Source organism: Tiliqua scincoides, chromosome 3, assembly GCF_035046505.1.
Source record: "Tiliqua scincoides isolate rTilSci1 chromosome 3, rTilSci1.hap2, whole genome shotgun sequence".
Classification (NCBI taxonomy): Eukaryota; Metazoa; Chordata; class Lepidosauria; order Squamata; family Scincidae; genus Tiliqua; species Tiliqua scincoides.
The window spans coordinates 102,327,496-102,345,236 of NC_089823.1; the positions used below are offsets into that span (position 1 = coordinate 102,327,496).

Sequence of the window (17,741 nt, forward strand, 5' to 3'; positions counted from 1 at the left end):
AATATAAGAGCTTCACTGGGACAAACTGGGCAACTCCTGCCCACGCCCACAAATGTTCGCAACACTGGGAGGGTAGAGATCTCAAGTGGATGTGGAGGAGGCAGGAGGGTCTGAGCAGGAATTAGGGAGCAGGTTCAAGTGTTGGCAGAGTTTAAAAATCCTGCCATTGGCTTATAACAAAGCTGGCAGGTAGATGCAGGCAGCAGACCACAATAGACCCTCTGAGCCCCTGTGATGGCCCTGAGGATGAAAATGGAGGAAGACAAGGGTACAATCTTAACCCCTCCCATGCAAATGCTTTCTACCCACCTTTTCTTTAGCTTTGGAAGGCACCCCAAATCACCTTCAGGGAAGTGGGACCAGGGGCCAAACCCCCTTCCCTTTACAGGCTTGGAGAACTCATGTTCTCAACCACTAATTTTCCCAGTCCCTGGATCTTTACAGGGACAAGAAGGTGTGTGTTTTTCTTTTGCTCAGTCAGCATGATTCTCCTATTCTCTGTGGACCATCCCTGCTGGGGATGTTCCATGGTCCTTTTTTTCTTTTTAGGGTACAGAATGAGGGTTAAAACAAACACCAGTTACTTTTCTTCAAGTTGAAGTGGTCTCCCACTTGTCTGCAGCTTGCCCACAGGCCTGCCTGCCGCTGGCCCTTCCCCTGCCTGGAACACCTCCATTCCACCCTCCCCCACACCCCAAACCATCAAGTCAGCCCAACATGGCCAGTGTGAATTGTAATAGAAGATCAGAAGATCATCAGGGGGATGATGTGTTGACAGCAGTTCCATGTTTTGACAGCTGGTTGACAGCTCTGGGAAAGGCAGGGCTGGCTCCACAGCTGTAATCAATCAAGGCCAATGGAGACCTGGATGGACACCTGAGCTTCATTTGACCTTGATGGGACTTTGAATGGACATAAACTGAAGAAATGGCTCACCTGAGCCTAATTCAGACTTAACAAGGGGCAAACAAGGTAGCTCACAACTAAGCTGCATTTTGGATAATGGGTCATCCAAGGATAAAAGGCAGTTTCAGAAGGAGCAAAGCCAAGCAGGTACACTGACCTAGACCTACAGGAGAAGGGGACTGCCAGGACTCTGCTGGTGGACACAGAAGACAGAACTGCCAGGACCCTGCTAAAGAGACACTCTGCTGCAGAGGACACAGAGGAAGGGACTCTGCTGCAGTGGACTGCTATTGGATTGAACTTGGATTGGAGGCTTTGGACCTTTACCCACTAAGTTAAGTGGAGTTTTGGGGAGGGAAAGCCTTTGGACAATAGGACTTGCAGAGAATAAGTGTTTGTAGCAATCAAGTTGGTTAATTGCTATAGATAAGGAATTATGTGTTCATTCCTTTGCATACCACAGCTGTTTCTAGAGATAAGGACATGTTAATTAGCCAAAAAAGTGGGCATTGGGAGATGGAACATTTGGACGGGACATGAACTTACTTGTTTGCATTGGTGCAGAGGCCAGATCTGGTGCACGGATGTGCACCAGCCCAGCTGACTCAGAAGAAGGAACAAATGTGCCTTATAGCATATTTGCAACACTCCTGGGCCAGCATAAGGGGCTTATGCCAGCGTAGCACAATTGTTGGATTGCACTCTTAGGCTGTCATACTAAACATACTCGGTTCCTAACAGAGCCTGACTTGTAACATACTTCCAAATAAACATGCATAGGATAGTACTGTTAGTATGCACCCACACAAGTTAGCACTGTGCAGAGAAGATGGATTTCCTTGGCACAGAATTTTGATTACTTCCTGTAAATGGAGATCTAAATGCGAAGCTTGTGCATACGACAATACTATGACAATATTGTACTACGACCAATAGGCTGATCTCAATGTTCACAGTATACTGCATCCGACAGGCCTAGTTCAACATCAGTCAGGCCAGCAAGTAACTATTTGCTGTGAAGAGATAGATGACAAAGATTTAAGTTGAATACCTTTATAATATTCCTTTAGAAAAACTGCTATACTTCCCAGTACAACTTGCTCAATCCAGAGCTACTGCAGCACATACAGTATTGTAAAAAAGTTCAAAGATTGGCCTTGTCTGCCCTCTGTCTGTTGCAGATATATTTTATTTTCCAACCTGTCTGAAGTTTCCTGCCTGATGTGAATACATATCATTACAAAGGAAGGCTGTAATCCTGATATTCCAAATTAAGGTGGTTCACCCCAGCATGAGCTATCTTGATTTCTGCACATTTCAAAACTGTCAGCTGAATGTGTGCACTGATTCAATTGAAAAACACTGGAATTGAGCTTATGCGAAAGATCATCTATGGTGTCCAATTTGTGATGGTCCATTCATAAATGCAAATTATTTGTTTTAGTAATGAAGTGATAAACATGCATATATGAACCAATATCAAGTTTTGTCCCATTTTCTATAAAAAAACCAAACTTGCAGAAGGCAAGAGTGGTTAATACTTAAATGAAACATTTGTTATATGTTTTAAGAGCGTACAAAGCACTTCCCATGTTTTATTCTGATGTTGTCCTTACAACAACCCAGCAGGGTTAGCATATTATCTCCATACTGCCAGGGGGTTGAGGGAGAGTTTGCCTAAAGCTGCCTGATAAGTTCATAGCAGAGTCCCATTTGTGCACATGCATCAAGGCCCAAGCTACCCCAGCTGTCCACACGTTTTGCAATGGCACAACCTCCAAGTATTGGGTCACATACTTCACCATGACAGATCATAGATATGTCACACCCAGAGTCTAACAATGATAGCCCTCCCATGAATACCTTTTTCATTAAGGAAAGAGCCCACTGAGCATGGGCTAGCCCTTGACAGGTGACTCCTTGTCCTAGAACCCATGAACTTACACTCCCTCTTGAAATAGCCCATCTCCCAACAGGTGAACATGGTCTCTTCTGTGGCCTTTCTGCACTAGTCTCTCCAACATTGAGTGTCGGCTAGCAGAGGGTTGGTTAAATCTCTACCGACCAGTTTGGGTGGGCCGTAGCTTCTAGCCCTCCACCCCAGTGAGATCCCCCACCATGGCTGTCCTGTGACTTCTTCCCCTTGGGGCTTCTCCTTGGGTCCCTTCACTGCCTCAGCTGCTAAGAAATTCTCAAACATCCAAGTGGCTGCCTATGAAGATGATGATAACCTGTAGGGCTTGGTTCAACACCACCTTGTTGACTATGTGGGTCTTGTCATCAGTGGTTGGCATGAACCATATGACAACAGCTTCATGGACTTTGGCCATGAGTACATGGCAGTGGTCCCCTCACTTATACCTGATGACCAGGAAATAAGGTGTAATATGCCCTTTATCACCCCACACTAGTCAAGGAAGGGTTCTTTCAATTTCTTGTAATCCCTAGCTTCCCATATTGGCAGCATGCATAAGACTGCTTGAGTGGGCCCTGTCAAATATGGCCCAATCAAGTAAGCACATTGCGGCCAGGGTCATTGGGCCATCTCAGTCAGGTAAGTTATAAAGTTATAAGGAATGCTTCCATTTCTTCTTCCAGGGTCTATTTGGTTGGGCAGACCAGAGGGACATTCATTAGCCCCCCTTCAGCAGTCACTGTCCCACCTTCCATCCTGGAGCTGGTTAACAACTTTCCACAAAATTGGCCTGATGCTTCTGCTTGTTACTGCATTAAATCCTTTATCAGCTACCATTAAAGTTCAGCCAGCCATTAGCCAAACTGTGCTAAGTCCAGAATGTGATCATCCTGGCCTCCAGCTCTTCCTATCACTGTTTCACCTGCATTATTCACCACAAAATGTGGGGGGTACACTGCCTGTACAAAAGGAAGAGTGACCAGAGGAGACACCCCAAAGCCCTAGTCAGTCAGATAAGGGCCTATTGGCCTCAAGATGGTGTTGCTTGGATGCTAGTCACAGCTATGAGGCCTCAGAGCCCAGAGGAGGGAAAGGGTACTAATAAGACACCCCTTAATAACTTGGACCCCTCTCCCCCCACCAGGTGGGGACTTCAAGGCCAAAGTTGTCCCACTTGCAGCCTTGGTCAGGCTCTCAACTCCCTGGTGTGTAGTCCAGTCAGCCATCATAGGCCAGCAGGGGGCTTTTAAGTACCACCAGCAGCTATGCCTACTCATCTGTCTCTTGCAAGTGCCACCACCAGATGTGCCTCCTCATTCACCAACACGTCTGTGACAACTTCCAGCTACAAATGGGGCAGGTGCTGCCCCCCCCCCCACACACACCTTGGCCACTACTCCCAGGATGGTAGTGATGCTTCTTAGGCCACTGCAGTTGGTTTTCCAGGATCACAGCTGCCCATCCCAGGATAAGGAGGACATGAAGATTGAGGATAGCCATCCTTTGCATCCTAACTGCATCCTTATTTGGAAAGAAGCTTCACAACTCATTCCAAGTGATAACCATGTTAAGCATTCATAAATTTATTATAGCAGTCGTTCCCAAACGTTTTCAACCAGCAGCTTGGCTCCCTTGACTTGCTGAGCCATTGGCCACAGCTCCCCATTCAAGATACATGGTATATACATTGTATATTGTATACATTATTGCCATTGGCCATGGCTCCCCATTTGGGATACATTGCATACGCATTGTATACACTGTATAGGCTGAGGGTTTTTCATGAGCATTCTGTAGCACCCCTGGCTGGTTTCCACCACTCCTTGTCTCACAGTTTGGGAATCACAGTATCATAGCATAAACTTCCATGCAGTCATGCATCTAAAAATGCTGCAATGCATTAGTTCCACAAGACTTTGGGGCTACAATCCTCGCCACACTTTCTTGGGAGTAAGCCCCGTTGACTCTAATGGGACTGACTTCTGAGTAAACATGCATAGGACGGGGCTCTAAGGCTCCAATCCTGCTCACACTTTCCTGGGAGTAAGCCCCACTGACTCTAATGGGACCGACTTCTGAGTAGACATGCGTCGGCTTGGGCTCTGGGTTGCTCTCTTCACAGAACCAGAGACCATTCAGATGCACGCAATGCATCCTCCAGGGGGCGGCTTACATAAAATCTGTAGCCTCGGAGCTCCACGACGTTTACTTCCGAGTGAGCGTGCACAGAAATAGGCTCCGCAGGGTGCATGACGATCCACCCACTGCTGGCTTTGGGCGAGAGCAGGGACTCAGAGGGGAAGGCGGATTCCTGCGGTGGGGAGGAGACTGCGCCGCGCCTGGCTCCCTGAACACTGGCCAGGGAGGTGCAGAGGCGATAGGGATTCCCCCCAGTTGCTGCAGCGCTGCACCCCTCGGCATTCCCGGGGCGGGAAGGGAAGGGAAGGAGTCCCGGGGAGGGGGTACTTACACAGCCCGCTGGAGCCGGTACTGGTGAACATGATCCCGGGCTGCAGGAAGGGGGCGCGAGGAGGGAGGCCCCCAGCCACAGGCAGGCTGCAGTCGCCCGCTGCTCACCCCCGTCCGGGGGGCTGCCCTGCCCGCTCTTCCTCCCTTGGGCGGCCCTTTTCCCGAGGCCGAGGAGCCTGGGCGGCAGCCGGGCCCAGGAACTAAGCGCTAAGGCGGCTGAGCCAGCCGAGACCGGCAGGGCAGGGCAGGCGGGCCGGCCCTGGACAGTGCCCTCTGCCGGAGATGCAGCCTCAGCCGCCGGCGGGGAAGGCAGCCCGCGCCAGGCACCGCCGACCCGCTCCCAGCCACCGCAGCCCGCGCCTGCCTGGCTGCTGCCTCCAGCACGCTCCTGCATTGAGGTTGCTCGCAGCCGGGCCAGGCTAGCCACGGCTCTTGTCAAACGAGCCGCTCAGAGCTCAGTGGACGAAGGGTTTGTGTCGGGTGCACAACACACCCGCTGGCTGGCTATTGCAGCCCAAATCCTATGCTTGTCTACTCAGAAGTAAGTCCCATTACAGTCAATGAGGCTTACTTCCATGAAAGTGTGGCATGGATTGCAGACTGAGAGCCCATGCCTATGCTTGTCTACTCAGAAGTAAGTCCCATTAGAGTCCATGGAGATTTCTCCCATGAAAGTGTGGATTGCATTGCAGCCTGAGGCTGCTTAAGTTGGCAGTCTCTCTCTCACACTCAAAAACATACACACAGTGCAAAGACTCTGACTGACAGAGGCCCTCTCAACACACCCACTCATCTTTGACAACAGAGACAGATTCCCATTCATCTTTAGTGGAATGTGCAAATCAAATCTCATTGATCTGTGTTGCAGGCACACAACTTTTGCACAGCCCTGTCTCCAAAACACACATCTTTCTTTTGCTTTTGGTCTGGGCACGCAAACACAGGTTTTTACCTGCACGTACTTAACAAGGTGGTTACACAATGTTCACAGGCTTATAAAAACATTGGAGCATACTCTTGGTCTCTTTGAAGTTGTTGGGCATGCTTTAACCAACTTTAACCAACCATATAACCAAAGAATGATAAAATAAGAAAGGATTTCCCTTCCATTCTTTTTTATATTTCATTATAGGTAAAGTAGAGATTTTAATCAGTGAGTGAAGTACTGTGTAACATACTCTGGACTAATTTAAATGCACTACTAGCGCTGGTGTTAGGTTCCTGCACAGAGCCTCCCATGGTCTCTTGACCACAAGACTCATGCTGCAGTTGCCACTTCTCTCCATCTCCTCCACCACCCCCCTGTCAATGGAAACATACTCTACAAATCCTAATGATGAGTGAAGCAAGTACTCGAGAGAATGCTCCCAATTGTAAATGAGGGTGCAGGGTGCAATGGTTTTATAAGTTTCTTGGCCAGCTCATACTACCACTGGTGCTGGGGGCACCAGTAAACCAGGGATCAGCCTGACTGAGTTCAATGGAACATTGATCAGCCCTCGAACAGTGCTAGACCTAGTGCTAGACCTAGCACTGTGAATGTAGTTAGCATGCATCTCAGTATAGAGACCCCTTGCACGCACACAAGAACTTCTGCTTCTGGTTTTCTCCACACACACAAGAAGGGAAAGAAATGCTGTGGAGCCCCAAAAAAGCATGCACCTTGCGCTTTGCATGAAGGTGGATCCGATTTTGGGATTTGGCTTCAGCACTTGTAGCAAAGTGCTGGATATTTTCCGAAAATATCTTCCCAGTGATACCATTTGGAGCCATTTGATTTCCATCTCAATGATTTCTCAGTATGAATTTTGATTAATGATTAATAGAAATGAGATACCAAAGAAGAAATAATTAATAGAACAAAAATAAAGGAAAGGAAGAAGATAACAGCAGAAAAGACAGGAAAGTACAGGTGGGACCTCAGTATCCACTGATTTGACTCACTACTGATACTGGGTCCATCTATAAATGCCTTATAACAAGGGGGAAAGCGCCAAAGTTCCATTTCCTACCTTTGGACTATAAGAACATAAGAACAGCCCCACTGGATCAGGCCATAGGCCCATCTAGTCCAGCTTCCTGTATCTCACAGCGGCCCACCAAATGCCCCAGGGAGCACACCAGATAACAAGAGACCTCATCCTGGTGCCCTTGCATCTGGCATTCTGACATAACCCATTTCTAAAATCAGGAGGTTGCGCATACACATCATGGCTTGTACCCCATAATGGATTTTTCCTCCAGAAACTTGTCCAATCCCCTTTTAAAGGCGTCTAGGCTAGACGCCAGCACCACATCCTGTGGCAAGGAGTTCCACAGACTGACCACACGCTGAGTAAAGAAATATTTTCTTTTGTCTGTCCTAACCCGCCCAACACTCAATTTTAGTGGATGTCCCCTGGTTCTGGTATTATGTGAGAGTGTAAAGAGCATCTCCCTATCCACTCTGTCTAACCCCTGCATAATTTTGTATGTCTCAATCATGTCCCCCCTCAGGCGTCTCTTTTCTAGGCTGAAGAGGCCCAAACGCCGTAGCCTTTCCTCATAAGGAAGGTGCCCCAGCCCCGTAAACTCCAATTAAACTCCGTTTAAAGTCCCTATTAAACTCCATTGGCAACAATATTCTTGGGGTTAAAGATAACTTTAAAAATCCACTTCTGAGTTTCTTGCTCCTCGATTGTCTTCCCAGAATGCATTGGTATAGATGCTATGCCCATTCTGCATTCACTAGATGGAGTGAATAATGGAATCTAATGGAATAATTCACCCCATCTAGTGGCTGAATGCGGAATAGCATCTATACCTTGTTACAAGGCATTTAAAGGTGGATCCTGGTATCCACTGAAGGTTTTGAAACAGAAACCAGTGGCGACTGATGTCCCACCTTTACTTTCCAAGCACATTTCTGAACAGTTCTATATTTGTTCAGAGAAGTCTCTTTGAGTTCTTTAAGGACTACAGCTATTAAAGACACAGAAATTTGCTTCCTATATTATTATGTAGCTTTGGAGCTACATAGCTATTATGTCATGACACCCCAGCCAGGGAAGCCCTATCCCTGTCTTTTAAGGCAGTGTTTCTCAAACTGTGGTTCGGGACCCACTCAGTGGGTCATGAGCCAGTTTCAGGTGGGTCCCCATTCATTTCAATATTTTTACTATGCTGTATTAGACTTGATGCTACCATTGTATGTGACTGCATTTGTGGAAATGTTACAGACCTGTACTTTTAACAAGCTACTATGTATATTCTGTTAAAATAGGTAGTCAGTGGAACTTACTCTTGGGTAGGATTGCAGCCTAGGATTGTTAAAAATTTCCCTGCTTGATGATGTCACTTCTGGTCATGACATCACTTCTGGTGAGTCCTGACAAATTCTCATTCTAAAAAGTGGATCCCATTGCTAAATGTGTGAAAACCACTGCTTTAAGGGAAGGGGGAAGGCAGTAACATGATCTGTAGGATGGGAGATGGGAGAGGTTTTTCTTTACTTACTTTACTGCCAGGTATGGGAGAGGTTTTTCTTTACTTACCAGGAGTGAGTGCAGGAGTCCTGGGAGGTGGGGCTGGTGGTGGTCTGGCGAACGCTCTGCATGGCTCTCCGCACTTCCAAACATCTAAAAAAACCCAAGAAAGGGCACTTTCAGTTTTCATCATGGTTTTTGTACCCTTTTGGAGGATTTAAGATGTTTGGAGGTGCGGAGAACCTTGCGGAGGGCTCCCAGGACTCCTTTACTGGTAAGTAAAAAAATCCCCTCCTGTCCCTGGCAGCAGCGCATTCCTGGGGACTGTGCTGCTGCTTTAGTCCCTCCCCCGCACACACTTACCTCAGAGAACCAAGGCTGTAGGTTATTTCAGTGATCAGATTAAGCAATCAAAGCTTTATTTACAAACAGGGATGACAAGATACATGGTTACGTTCTCTGTAACATTTGTTCCATGCCTAGAGATGGTTTTTTTAATTGTTAAAAACACAAAACACCACATTTTGTGTTTAAAATGTTCAAATAAAAACACGCTGCATTTTGGAGTGTAAGATATTTTCCAGAAATTAAAATAGATTACTTTTTCAATTAAAATAATACTGTAACTGCATCTGCTAACACAATATTGCATATATCACCTACCTAATACATTTTTAAGTGTTTAAAATTAATAAAAATAAGAACTTGGAATAAAAACACATAACACCGCTTTATACCTTTCAATTCCTGAAATTTGCAAAAAAAACCCACCCCATTTTCAAACAACCCTACCCATGCCTTATCTCCAGTCTTCCTCTCCTTCATATTTTCAAGCCCTCTGGCTTCAGAGGCAGCCTCTTTACACTCATCTCTCCCCCTAGAGTTTGCCTTTGGAGATGCATAAAGCATTTCCAATGCTTTACCTCTTGTTAACAATTGCTGTCTGCTGCTGAGACATTTTATAACATCACAACAATTCCCCTTTCCAGTGACACAATCATGACATGACTGCAGATGTTCATGAATAGCTGTTCAGAGGCATTCAGGAAACAAAAGCTGGTACTTATCAGTACAATGAACAAAGCGGATGAGGCCTTAGGGTGGCCTCTTGCCCTGTTTCTAACACTGATCTAATTGCTGGGGAAGAATCCTGTTCTGCTGCTCATGATAATTGTCTTATGCACAGAGAGAAAATCAGGAAGCTAATCTCCTTCCCTCAAGACTGCAGCTGTTTAAAGTCCATCAGAGATGGCCATAGCTGGAGATGGGATGCTAAAATAGGTGAACTATGTATTACTAAAGGAGATGAATAATGTGGCCTTCAGGTCCCTTTCAGCCCTATAGCATTTTCATTGTATGAATTTCCTCTTTGAAATCTTGTCATTGTAGCTACTACAGCCCATGACTCATTTACTCTGGAACAGCACCAGGTTTTCCCAAAACCAGACTGATTTTGGGAAGCTATTCTGGAGTCCAAATGTTTATAAACCACAAATGCTTATCAAAGAGTTGTTTGCATCCTGAAGTTGCTCTGGGGTGTAGATTATTTTTCATAGATTATTTTTCTTATTTATAAGCCAAAAACTCTGAATGAGCTCTCACTGAGGAGGTCAGTTTGTGTCTGGGCTATACCACTTCAAGTTGCAGGTATAATGTGCACATGATTGTATATTCCTATGCGCTGAAGGGAATTCCTGTATATTCCCCCCCATGATTGTATATTCCTATGCGCTCACACACATGTGACATCTAGCCATCTCTCTTGGAGGCGCAAATGTGCCTTATGGAACATTTGCAACCCTCCTGGGCTGGCGCAAGGGTGAGTCAGGATTGCGCCCTTAAGCACTTAAGTACATAAATGACTAGAGAACTCATCAGTAGGGTTCAATTGTCTTTTTATATGCCATGCAGCATATATTCTCATATGTCCAGTTCTAAAGCATAAGGAGAATGTATTTTCTTCCATTAGGGATATAGGATACCACTGATCTGATGAACTGACATAGGTGCTAACCTACTAGTAACAGCTTGTAAGATATTGAAGCTTACCTTCAATGTTGTATAAAGAAATGCATGCTATTCAGTGTTTGGTATCTATTAAAGATACCTTTATAGCCAGGTCCAGTTATGGTTACATAGCTGTAAGTTCCACTGAGTTGGAGTTTACTCCCAAGAACAAGTGTTTCAGATTGCTTTTAGGATTGAGAATCTCTCAGTTGCTGTAGCTTTTATTTCCTTTAATATTCATTCAGAAGGAAGCTACTGCTCCTCCTCTCTTCAAGAATTAATTATGCTAGGCAAGCTTCACCATGAATAAATAGCATAGAAGCAGCACCTTCTTTTAAAAATAGTTCCCAGGATTGAATCATCTGATTCATGAGAACAATTCCAATTCCCAGTGAGCATATCAATGTGGCTAAAAGCAAGTGCAATCGCCACATCGTTGTGAGATGCATCAGTTCCTTTCTGGGGTTGATCTCAGGTAAAACCAGTTCTTCTGTGTGGGCTGAGGAGGAAATTGTTGATAGTCCAAAGATTCTAGAAGTGACTGTTAGGGCAAAGCAGCCCCATATACTCTGAGATTAAACTCTGGAGCCTGCAATTATTCTGCTCAGCAGTGAGCTCACTTGTCTGTTACTCTTTAATCTTTACAGAAAGAATTTCAGATTTCACAAAATGCTATAAGATTTCAGTTCTCTTTTAAAAGCAAATGACTTGGCAAAAGTTGTTCCAAACATCCCATAGCCCAAAAGAAGGGGGAAGCCAGCACAGTCCTATGCATGCTTACACAGAAGTAAAGCCCAATGGGATTTACTCTCAAGTAAGTGTGTCTAGGATTACAGAGTACATTACAGGTTTAGTGTCAATAAGTCACAGTACACTTACATTCTGAATTGCATTTTTTTCTTCTCTTTGAGTTGCCGCACACACTTTTTTGGTGTCTATGAATTTGTGATGTGCCTAATACAAGAGCAATACTGAAAACTGGCATCAGAAGACATATATTAATTGTATATGTGGTGGAATTGTGTGTGTTATTTATCTTTAACAGTGGTAATCCGTATTATGTTTGTTTGTTCCTCTTCTTGTTTGACTTCCACACCACAAGGGGGAGATCTATATAAATTGTGCTTAAGAGCAGTATGGAATTTCAATGTATTTCTTGTAAAAGCAGGTTTGCTGATTGCTAAAATTAACTAAAAAAAGATTTGCTCTTCAGTGAAGAAGATTAATATCTTGCATGATGAATTTCCTAAGATTTACATTTAGATGAGAGAGGACCACAGTTGGCAACTCTAGTTGTAGCTCAAATGGAAAAGCCTTTGTAGCCCTTTCTATTTTGGAGGATTCAATGGCCGGTCTGGGTAGGAAAAGCCAGGTCAGAATCTGGGAACTCCTATTGTTCCAAAAGACACTCTAGTCTGAAGCTGGTGGCTCACAACATGGGACAGCCACACATTGATCCATGGGTTTTAGTTCCAGAAGCTTCTGAGAGTGATAAAGTTCTAAGTTCTAATTTCTAATGAAGGTTATTCATGCCAAGGTGCACACACATTAGTGGAGAGCAAGGAGACAGGCTAGGATGAGGTCAGTCAGCCATCCTACTCCCTCCCCACCAACTATTCATGAATGCTTCATGAGGCGTTCAGTGGCTTGCAGTTTACTCTAGTTTCTATGTGCTATGTGCTTGGCAGAGCAGCAGGTTCTGTGCGCTACCCTCTGAACATTGTATCACTTTTGGCATTTTAGGTTAGATCTGAATCTGATTCTACACAGCCATTTTGAAGAGAGTACAGTGTGTGACTGTTTTAGATAACTCACTGTGCTGGCCATGGAGACTGTATGGACTTGAAGCATTGGGGGGAGAGAAGATATCAGTCTGACTGTGAAGAAAATGTATTGAGTCACATGCTGAAAGACCTAGATCAGTGGTTCTCAAACTGGTGGATTGTGACCCACCAGCTTGTATAAAGATGCCCCGTTCCCTTTAAGGGGCAGGGGCAGGGGGAAAGCAGCAAAGCGATCCCCGGGATCACACCCCTGCGGGGGGAGGGGGTGCTTTTTTTTTGGTTTCCGGTTTGATAACCTGTACACCATTTACACTGGGTGCCCTTGCTTTTAATTGGTGGCATCACTAGGAAGGTGCAGTGGGTGTGGACCACACCAGGTGATGCGCAAAGGGAGGTGACCGCACTACTAGCCAAAAAATTTTTAATGTTGGTATTTTTGAATAGTACCATCATGTTTTATATCATTCAATGTGAAATTTCATGCAGACTTCAGTGAAACAGACCATGGTGAAATATCTCTATTCTATCAAAAGTTATAGCCAGAAAACCAGTGGGGGTGGGGCAATAGTGCATCACCATGCCCACTGCATAGAGTGCTGCCCTACCCACTACACTGGAAGAGGGCCATCATGGGGGTGACGGGCTGGCCTCTGGCATCAGGTGACCCAAACCTTAGTGATGTAATTGCTAGCTGTATCCTCAATGAGGTGCAACAGAATAATATACATGGAGTCTGAGATATCTGTATGCAAGGCAAATACTTTCTGGGAGATAATATAAATTGGGAAACAGTGTAGTACATTTGGAAAGGGCTAATCAGTGGTGTACCTAGTGCTGGGCAAATGCCCCAGGCACTGAAACCCACATGACTCTAGGACTACACAGGAAGCCTTCAGAGGCTCCCAACATGATCAGAAACTGTACTTCCAGTTTTCCTGAAGTACAGTTTAATAGTCGGCCTTGGAGTTGCACAAGGCTCCGTGTGCTAGATCAGTATGGGGGGGAGCATCGTGGACCTTTGCCCAATCAGGGCAGGTCCATTACTGGGGCTGACCCCTCTCCATCTTGATGACCCAATCTGAATTCTAGCCCTCTGCTCTTATATTATTTAGAAAAAACAGCTCTCTGTTAATATTCCACCACACATCTAGTTTGACCCATAGATAATTCCAGCACTTTGACAGATATACCAAGATAATACATATTATATATACACCTAAACATCCTTATATGTGTGATATTATTATACTGACATAGAGTAGAGCACATGCTTTGAAAATCCTAGATACAATCACTGGAAGGCTTCAGACTGTTTTCGGAAACCCTGAAGAACCACTGCATATAGAATAGACAACGCTGAGTTAGATGGGCCAGTGGTCTAATACAGTATAAGGTACTTTCAGGTAAAGTAGTCCTTTCAGCGACATTATTTTTTTTACAGATTAACTGTTGAAAATAGATTTCTTAGCAAAAACACAAAAAGCATCCTTTTCAAACAAGTGTGCTCTGGGATAACAAGCCTAATCACTTACATTTATGTGACAAGGAGGAATCAGCTACTGTTTAGTTCTTGATCTTGTGGAGAACTATCATTGAGTAAGCTGCGCATACAGTGTCAGTTTTGCTGTCAAAAACATAGATAGTTTAAAGGTAACACCCTATGTTATTTCACCACAATCAGATGTTGCAAAATGAATGCTTCACTCATATGCAGGTGAGCTGTTCCACTCATTTATGACACCAACAGGTGCACAGTAATTATCTCTTTCATTTGAATGACTGGTTTTTGTCAAGGATGACAATGCCGTAGAAATGAAGTTTAGGGATAAGGCAAGTATGTACTGCAAACCAGATTATGGATTCAAAGGGGAGAAACGGGGGGGGGGGGAAGAGAGAGAAGAAAATGGGTGGTAAAGAAGGGAGAAGATTCAGCAAAAGAAATGGCCAAGATAGGGGTAAAGAGGAGGCAGACTGGGCACATGGGTTTTTGGAACTTGCCATTTTCAACCCCAAATCCAAAAGCCTTTCTTGAGGTTACTGTTCATCAGAAGCTGGAACAGATCAGTTCTTTTCCTAACACTGGTATCTGACCCAGTGGGGTTTGTTGAAATTACATGGAATACTTCATATTCTGAAGGCAAGCAGTGCTGACGTGAAAAGTTCTTATGTGCTAAGAATGATGCACTGCATAAGGACTTGCAAATAGTAGCCTTTACCATGTAAAAGAGTACTTCCATATGAAAGATGTGGAGTTTGTTTTTTGTGTCTTCCACATAAATGGGGTAATATTTGAAACATTGCCCTGCCACTAGGAGTCTTCTAGCGATACCCTTCTCTCAGTCTTTCTGCTAGACCTAGTTTTAGGCAGTAATCCTATCCACACTTACCTAGGAGTAAGCCCCATTGACTATAATGGGACCTGAGTAGACATGCATAGGCTTGAGCTCAAAGTCCTCTCCTGTGCTATTCTCCCTCTCTTCTAAATATCACTTTCTGAAGCTTATTTTCCATCCTTCCGGTGCCAAACCACCTTACAACTATCAGACCTGTGGAGAAGAGGGATGGTAAATTTGCTCATGCTCAGAAGGAAACAGTAGTATCAGACAAAAAAGTACAAGCACAATCTATTGTTAAGAGCCCACATCCACTTTCCCATGGATGTCAATCATACTACAAATCATGGTGAGGCTTTCACTGAAATAATTTTACATTCCTTTCACAGTGTGCTTCAAGCATCATTAAAATATACCAGGTTATCATACTGTAAGAGAGAATAGTGCCAAATAACAACATCAAATAAAAATATTCAAGTTGCACTAGTCTTGGATTGGATCCTAATCCACAAACAAAATTAGCATACTGCTATCAAAATCAGTTGGACAAAGACCTATAACTGGTATGATTCATGGAACACATGCTTATTTAGCAGGTTTTTTCAAAGAAGGAGGAAATGACATTTCATGATGATAAGAGATGTTGTCCTTGTGCTGAATATAAACTAATCAAATGAAATAATGCATGAGGCAAAGAATGGGAAAAGAGACAAAGGAAATAATCATGAGATATGTGAATGATGGAATGTAAGGAATTGGCAGGGTGGGAGGAGTGTAGGAAGAGATGTTGGGAGATATAATACCAAGTCTGTCACTGTGCAAATAGTAATTATTTAAATGGAACTGAGATAAAAGAAGCTAAGATAATGCTTTAAGGAGGAAAGAGAGAGAGTGAGAGTGTGTGAAGATAGCCTTATAGCCCAAACCTATGCATGTTTATTCTAAAGTCAGTCCCATATTAGCCAGTGAGGTTTTGTTCAGTGTGCGACCTAAATAGAACTAGGGCCAAGTTCACTCTGCACAAGGAATTATTTATATTTTACTAAAGACTAATTATCTTGTCATATGAAATGATATGACAAAACACCTTGGCTTGGATCCAAAGAACTATGAGTGGAACATGTAGTTAGGGCTGTTCTGCTAACTCTTGTGCAAGTTGAAATGGAAGATTTCTCACAGTGCAACAATCAAGAGACAAGAAACACAGGTTTGGTTGGCAAACAGCAGTCTCGAAAGACTATGGTATAAGCCTGCAGCACCTGGTATTCCCAAGCAGTCTCCCATCCAAGTACTAACCAGGCTTGACCCTACTTAGCTTCCAAGATCAGATGAGATCGGGCATGTGCAGGGTAACAGTTGCTGCAATTAAAAAATGCAGTGAAAGATACAGGTCATTGGTATATAACCTCTTGAGGGCCATATGTTCAAGAATTGGGATTTGCTTTAGGTTTACAGCTGCTTAAAAAAAGCCATGGGGAAGTAATCCACTAAAGCAAATCTTTCCCTGCAAATGTTTTTATTTTTACTTTTTACTATATGGTCAAGATGCAAAGGATTGCTAGTACTGTACATGCAGATGAGCAATTTACCATGCAGCTTCAGTCAGTGCTTTTTAATGAGCAAACACGGCTTCAAAATGATCCCACAATGAAGAGAGGGTTTTCTCTATATTCCTTATCAAGGGAGTGTCACTTCAAAGCCACACATCCAATGTGTTGGTTGTCAACCTTCAGTCTCGAAAGACTATGGTATAAGCCTACATCCAAGTACAGTACTAACCAGGCCTGACCCTGCTTAGCTTCCAAGATCAGATGAGATCGGGCATGTGCAGGGTAATTGCACAATGAATAAAATCAAAAGATACCATCTATTTACAAGGGGAGGGGGGGACAAAACCATTAATATGTTAAGATTAAAATAATAATCTGAAGGAAACTAAAATTAAATACAACAAAAATCACACTGAAACCAGTAATTTATACACCTTGAAATTACCTTAATGGTATCATGCTTGTGCTCAGCTAGTTTAAAGTGGCATTGTTTCTGAATTTGAACTATGCTCATTTAAACTACTTCAGAAATCTGGGCCAACTTTCAAGTCCAAGCCTATAAATACTTATCCCTTCTACACAGTCTGTATAATATGTGTGAGTTGGTTGGTGATGTGTCAACCTATATTTTGTCTGAGCAAATTCTTCCCAACTCGAAAATAAATATCTACACATTTCTTTCTATAAATCATTACATCTTAAATTACGACAATATTTTAAATGCTCCCTCCATTGTACCTATCCACTGAGAGAAGCATGCTTTCATGGTTTGTTTTCCCACTGCTTTTGCTTGATGGATGAATGACAACCTTTCTGGGAGCAACCATTCAGGAATGCATAGATGAAAAGCCCTTATGGACTCAGCCATAAAACACAGCAAGTATATAATTAAAGCTACAGTGGATAAGAGAGATAGGTTGTACTAAACATGTTCTTAAGGGAAATGAGTGTATATTGATTGCAATACAATGCAAGCTTACCTGGAAGTAAGCCCGATTGAACATTAGAACATGCATTGGATCATACCATGTATCTTTTAATATAGCATCACAAAACCTTCTGAAAAACTGCAATACAAACTTGTATCAGCCAGCCCCAAACACTGTACTCAGTAAGCTACAGTTGCATGCAGCTGCCACAAACATATACACACATACCACACACGTGTCTCTCCCCGATCCCCTTCTGTAACATCTGCAGCAACTTACTTTGCCATCACAATACTGTCCCTTTTGCTGCCAATAGTAGCCAATGACGTGGAGTAGGGTATTGCACACAATGTTGCAATGTCAGGACACAGGAACATGTTATGG

The 17,741-nt window shown here is 43.9% G+C and overlaps 1 protein-coding gene and 1 pseudogene across 1 annotated transcript in view; both read right to left on the minus strand.

Moving 5' to 3' along the window:
* The window catches only part of UBAC2 (UBA domain containing 2), a 99,362-nt gene extending 93,955 nt beyond the window's left edge, over positions 1–5,407 (minus strand). Inside the window, exon 1 of the mRNA XM_066619998.1 lies at positions 5,292–5,407. Coding sequence (XP_066476095.1) covers positions 5,292–5,322 — 31 coding nt within the window. The 5' untranslated portion in view covers positions 5,323–5,407. The remainder of the gene's footprint in view (positions 1–5,291) is intronic.
* A 10,718-nt stretch (positions 5,408–16,125) lies between these two features.
* LOC136646883 (5S ribosomal RNA) lies at positions 16,126–16,245 on the minus strand (annotated as a pseudogene).
* Positions 16,246–17,741: the final 1,496 nt, after the last annotated feature.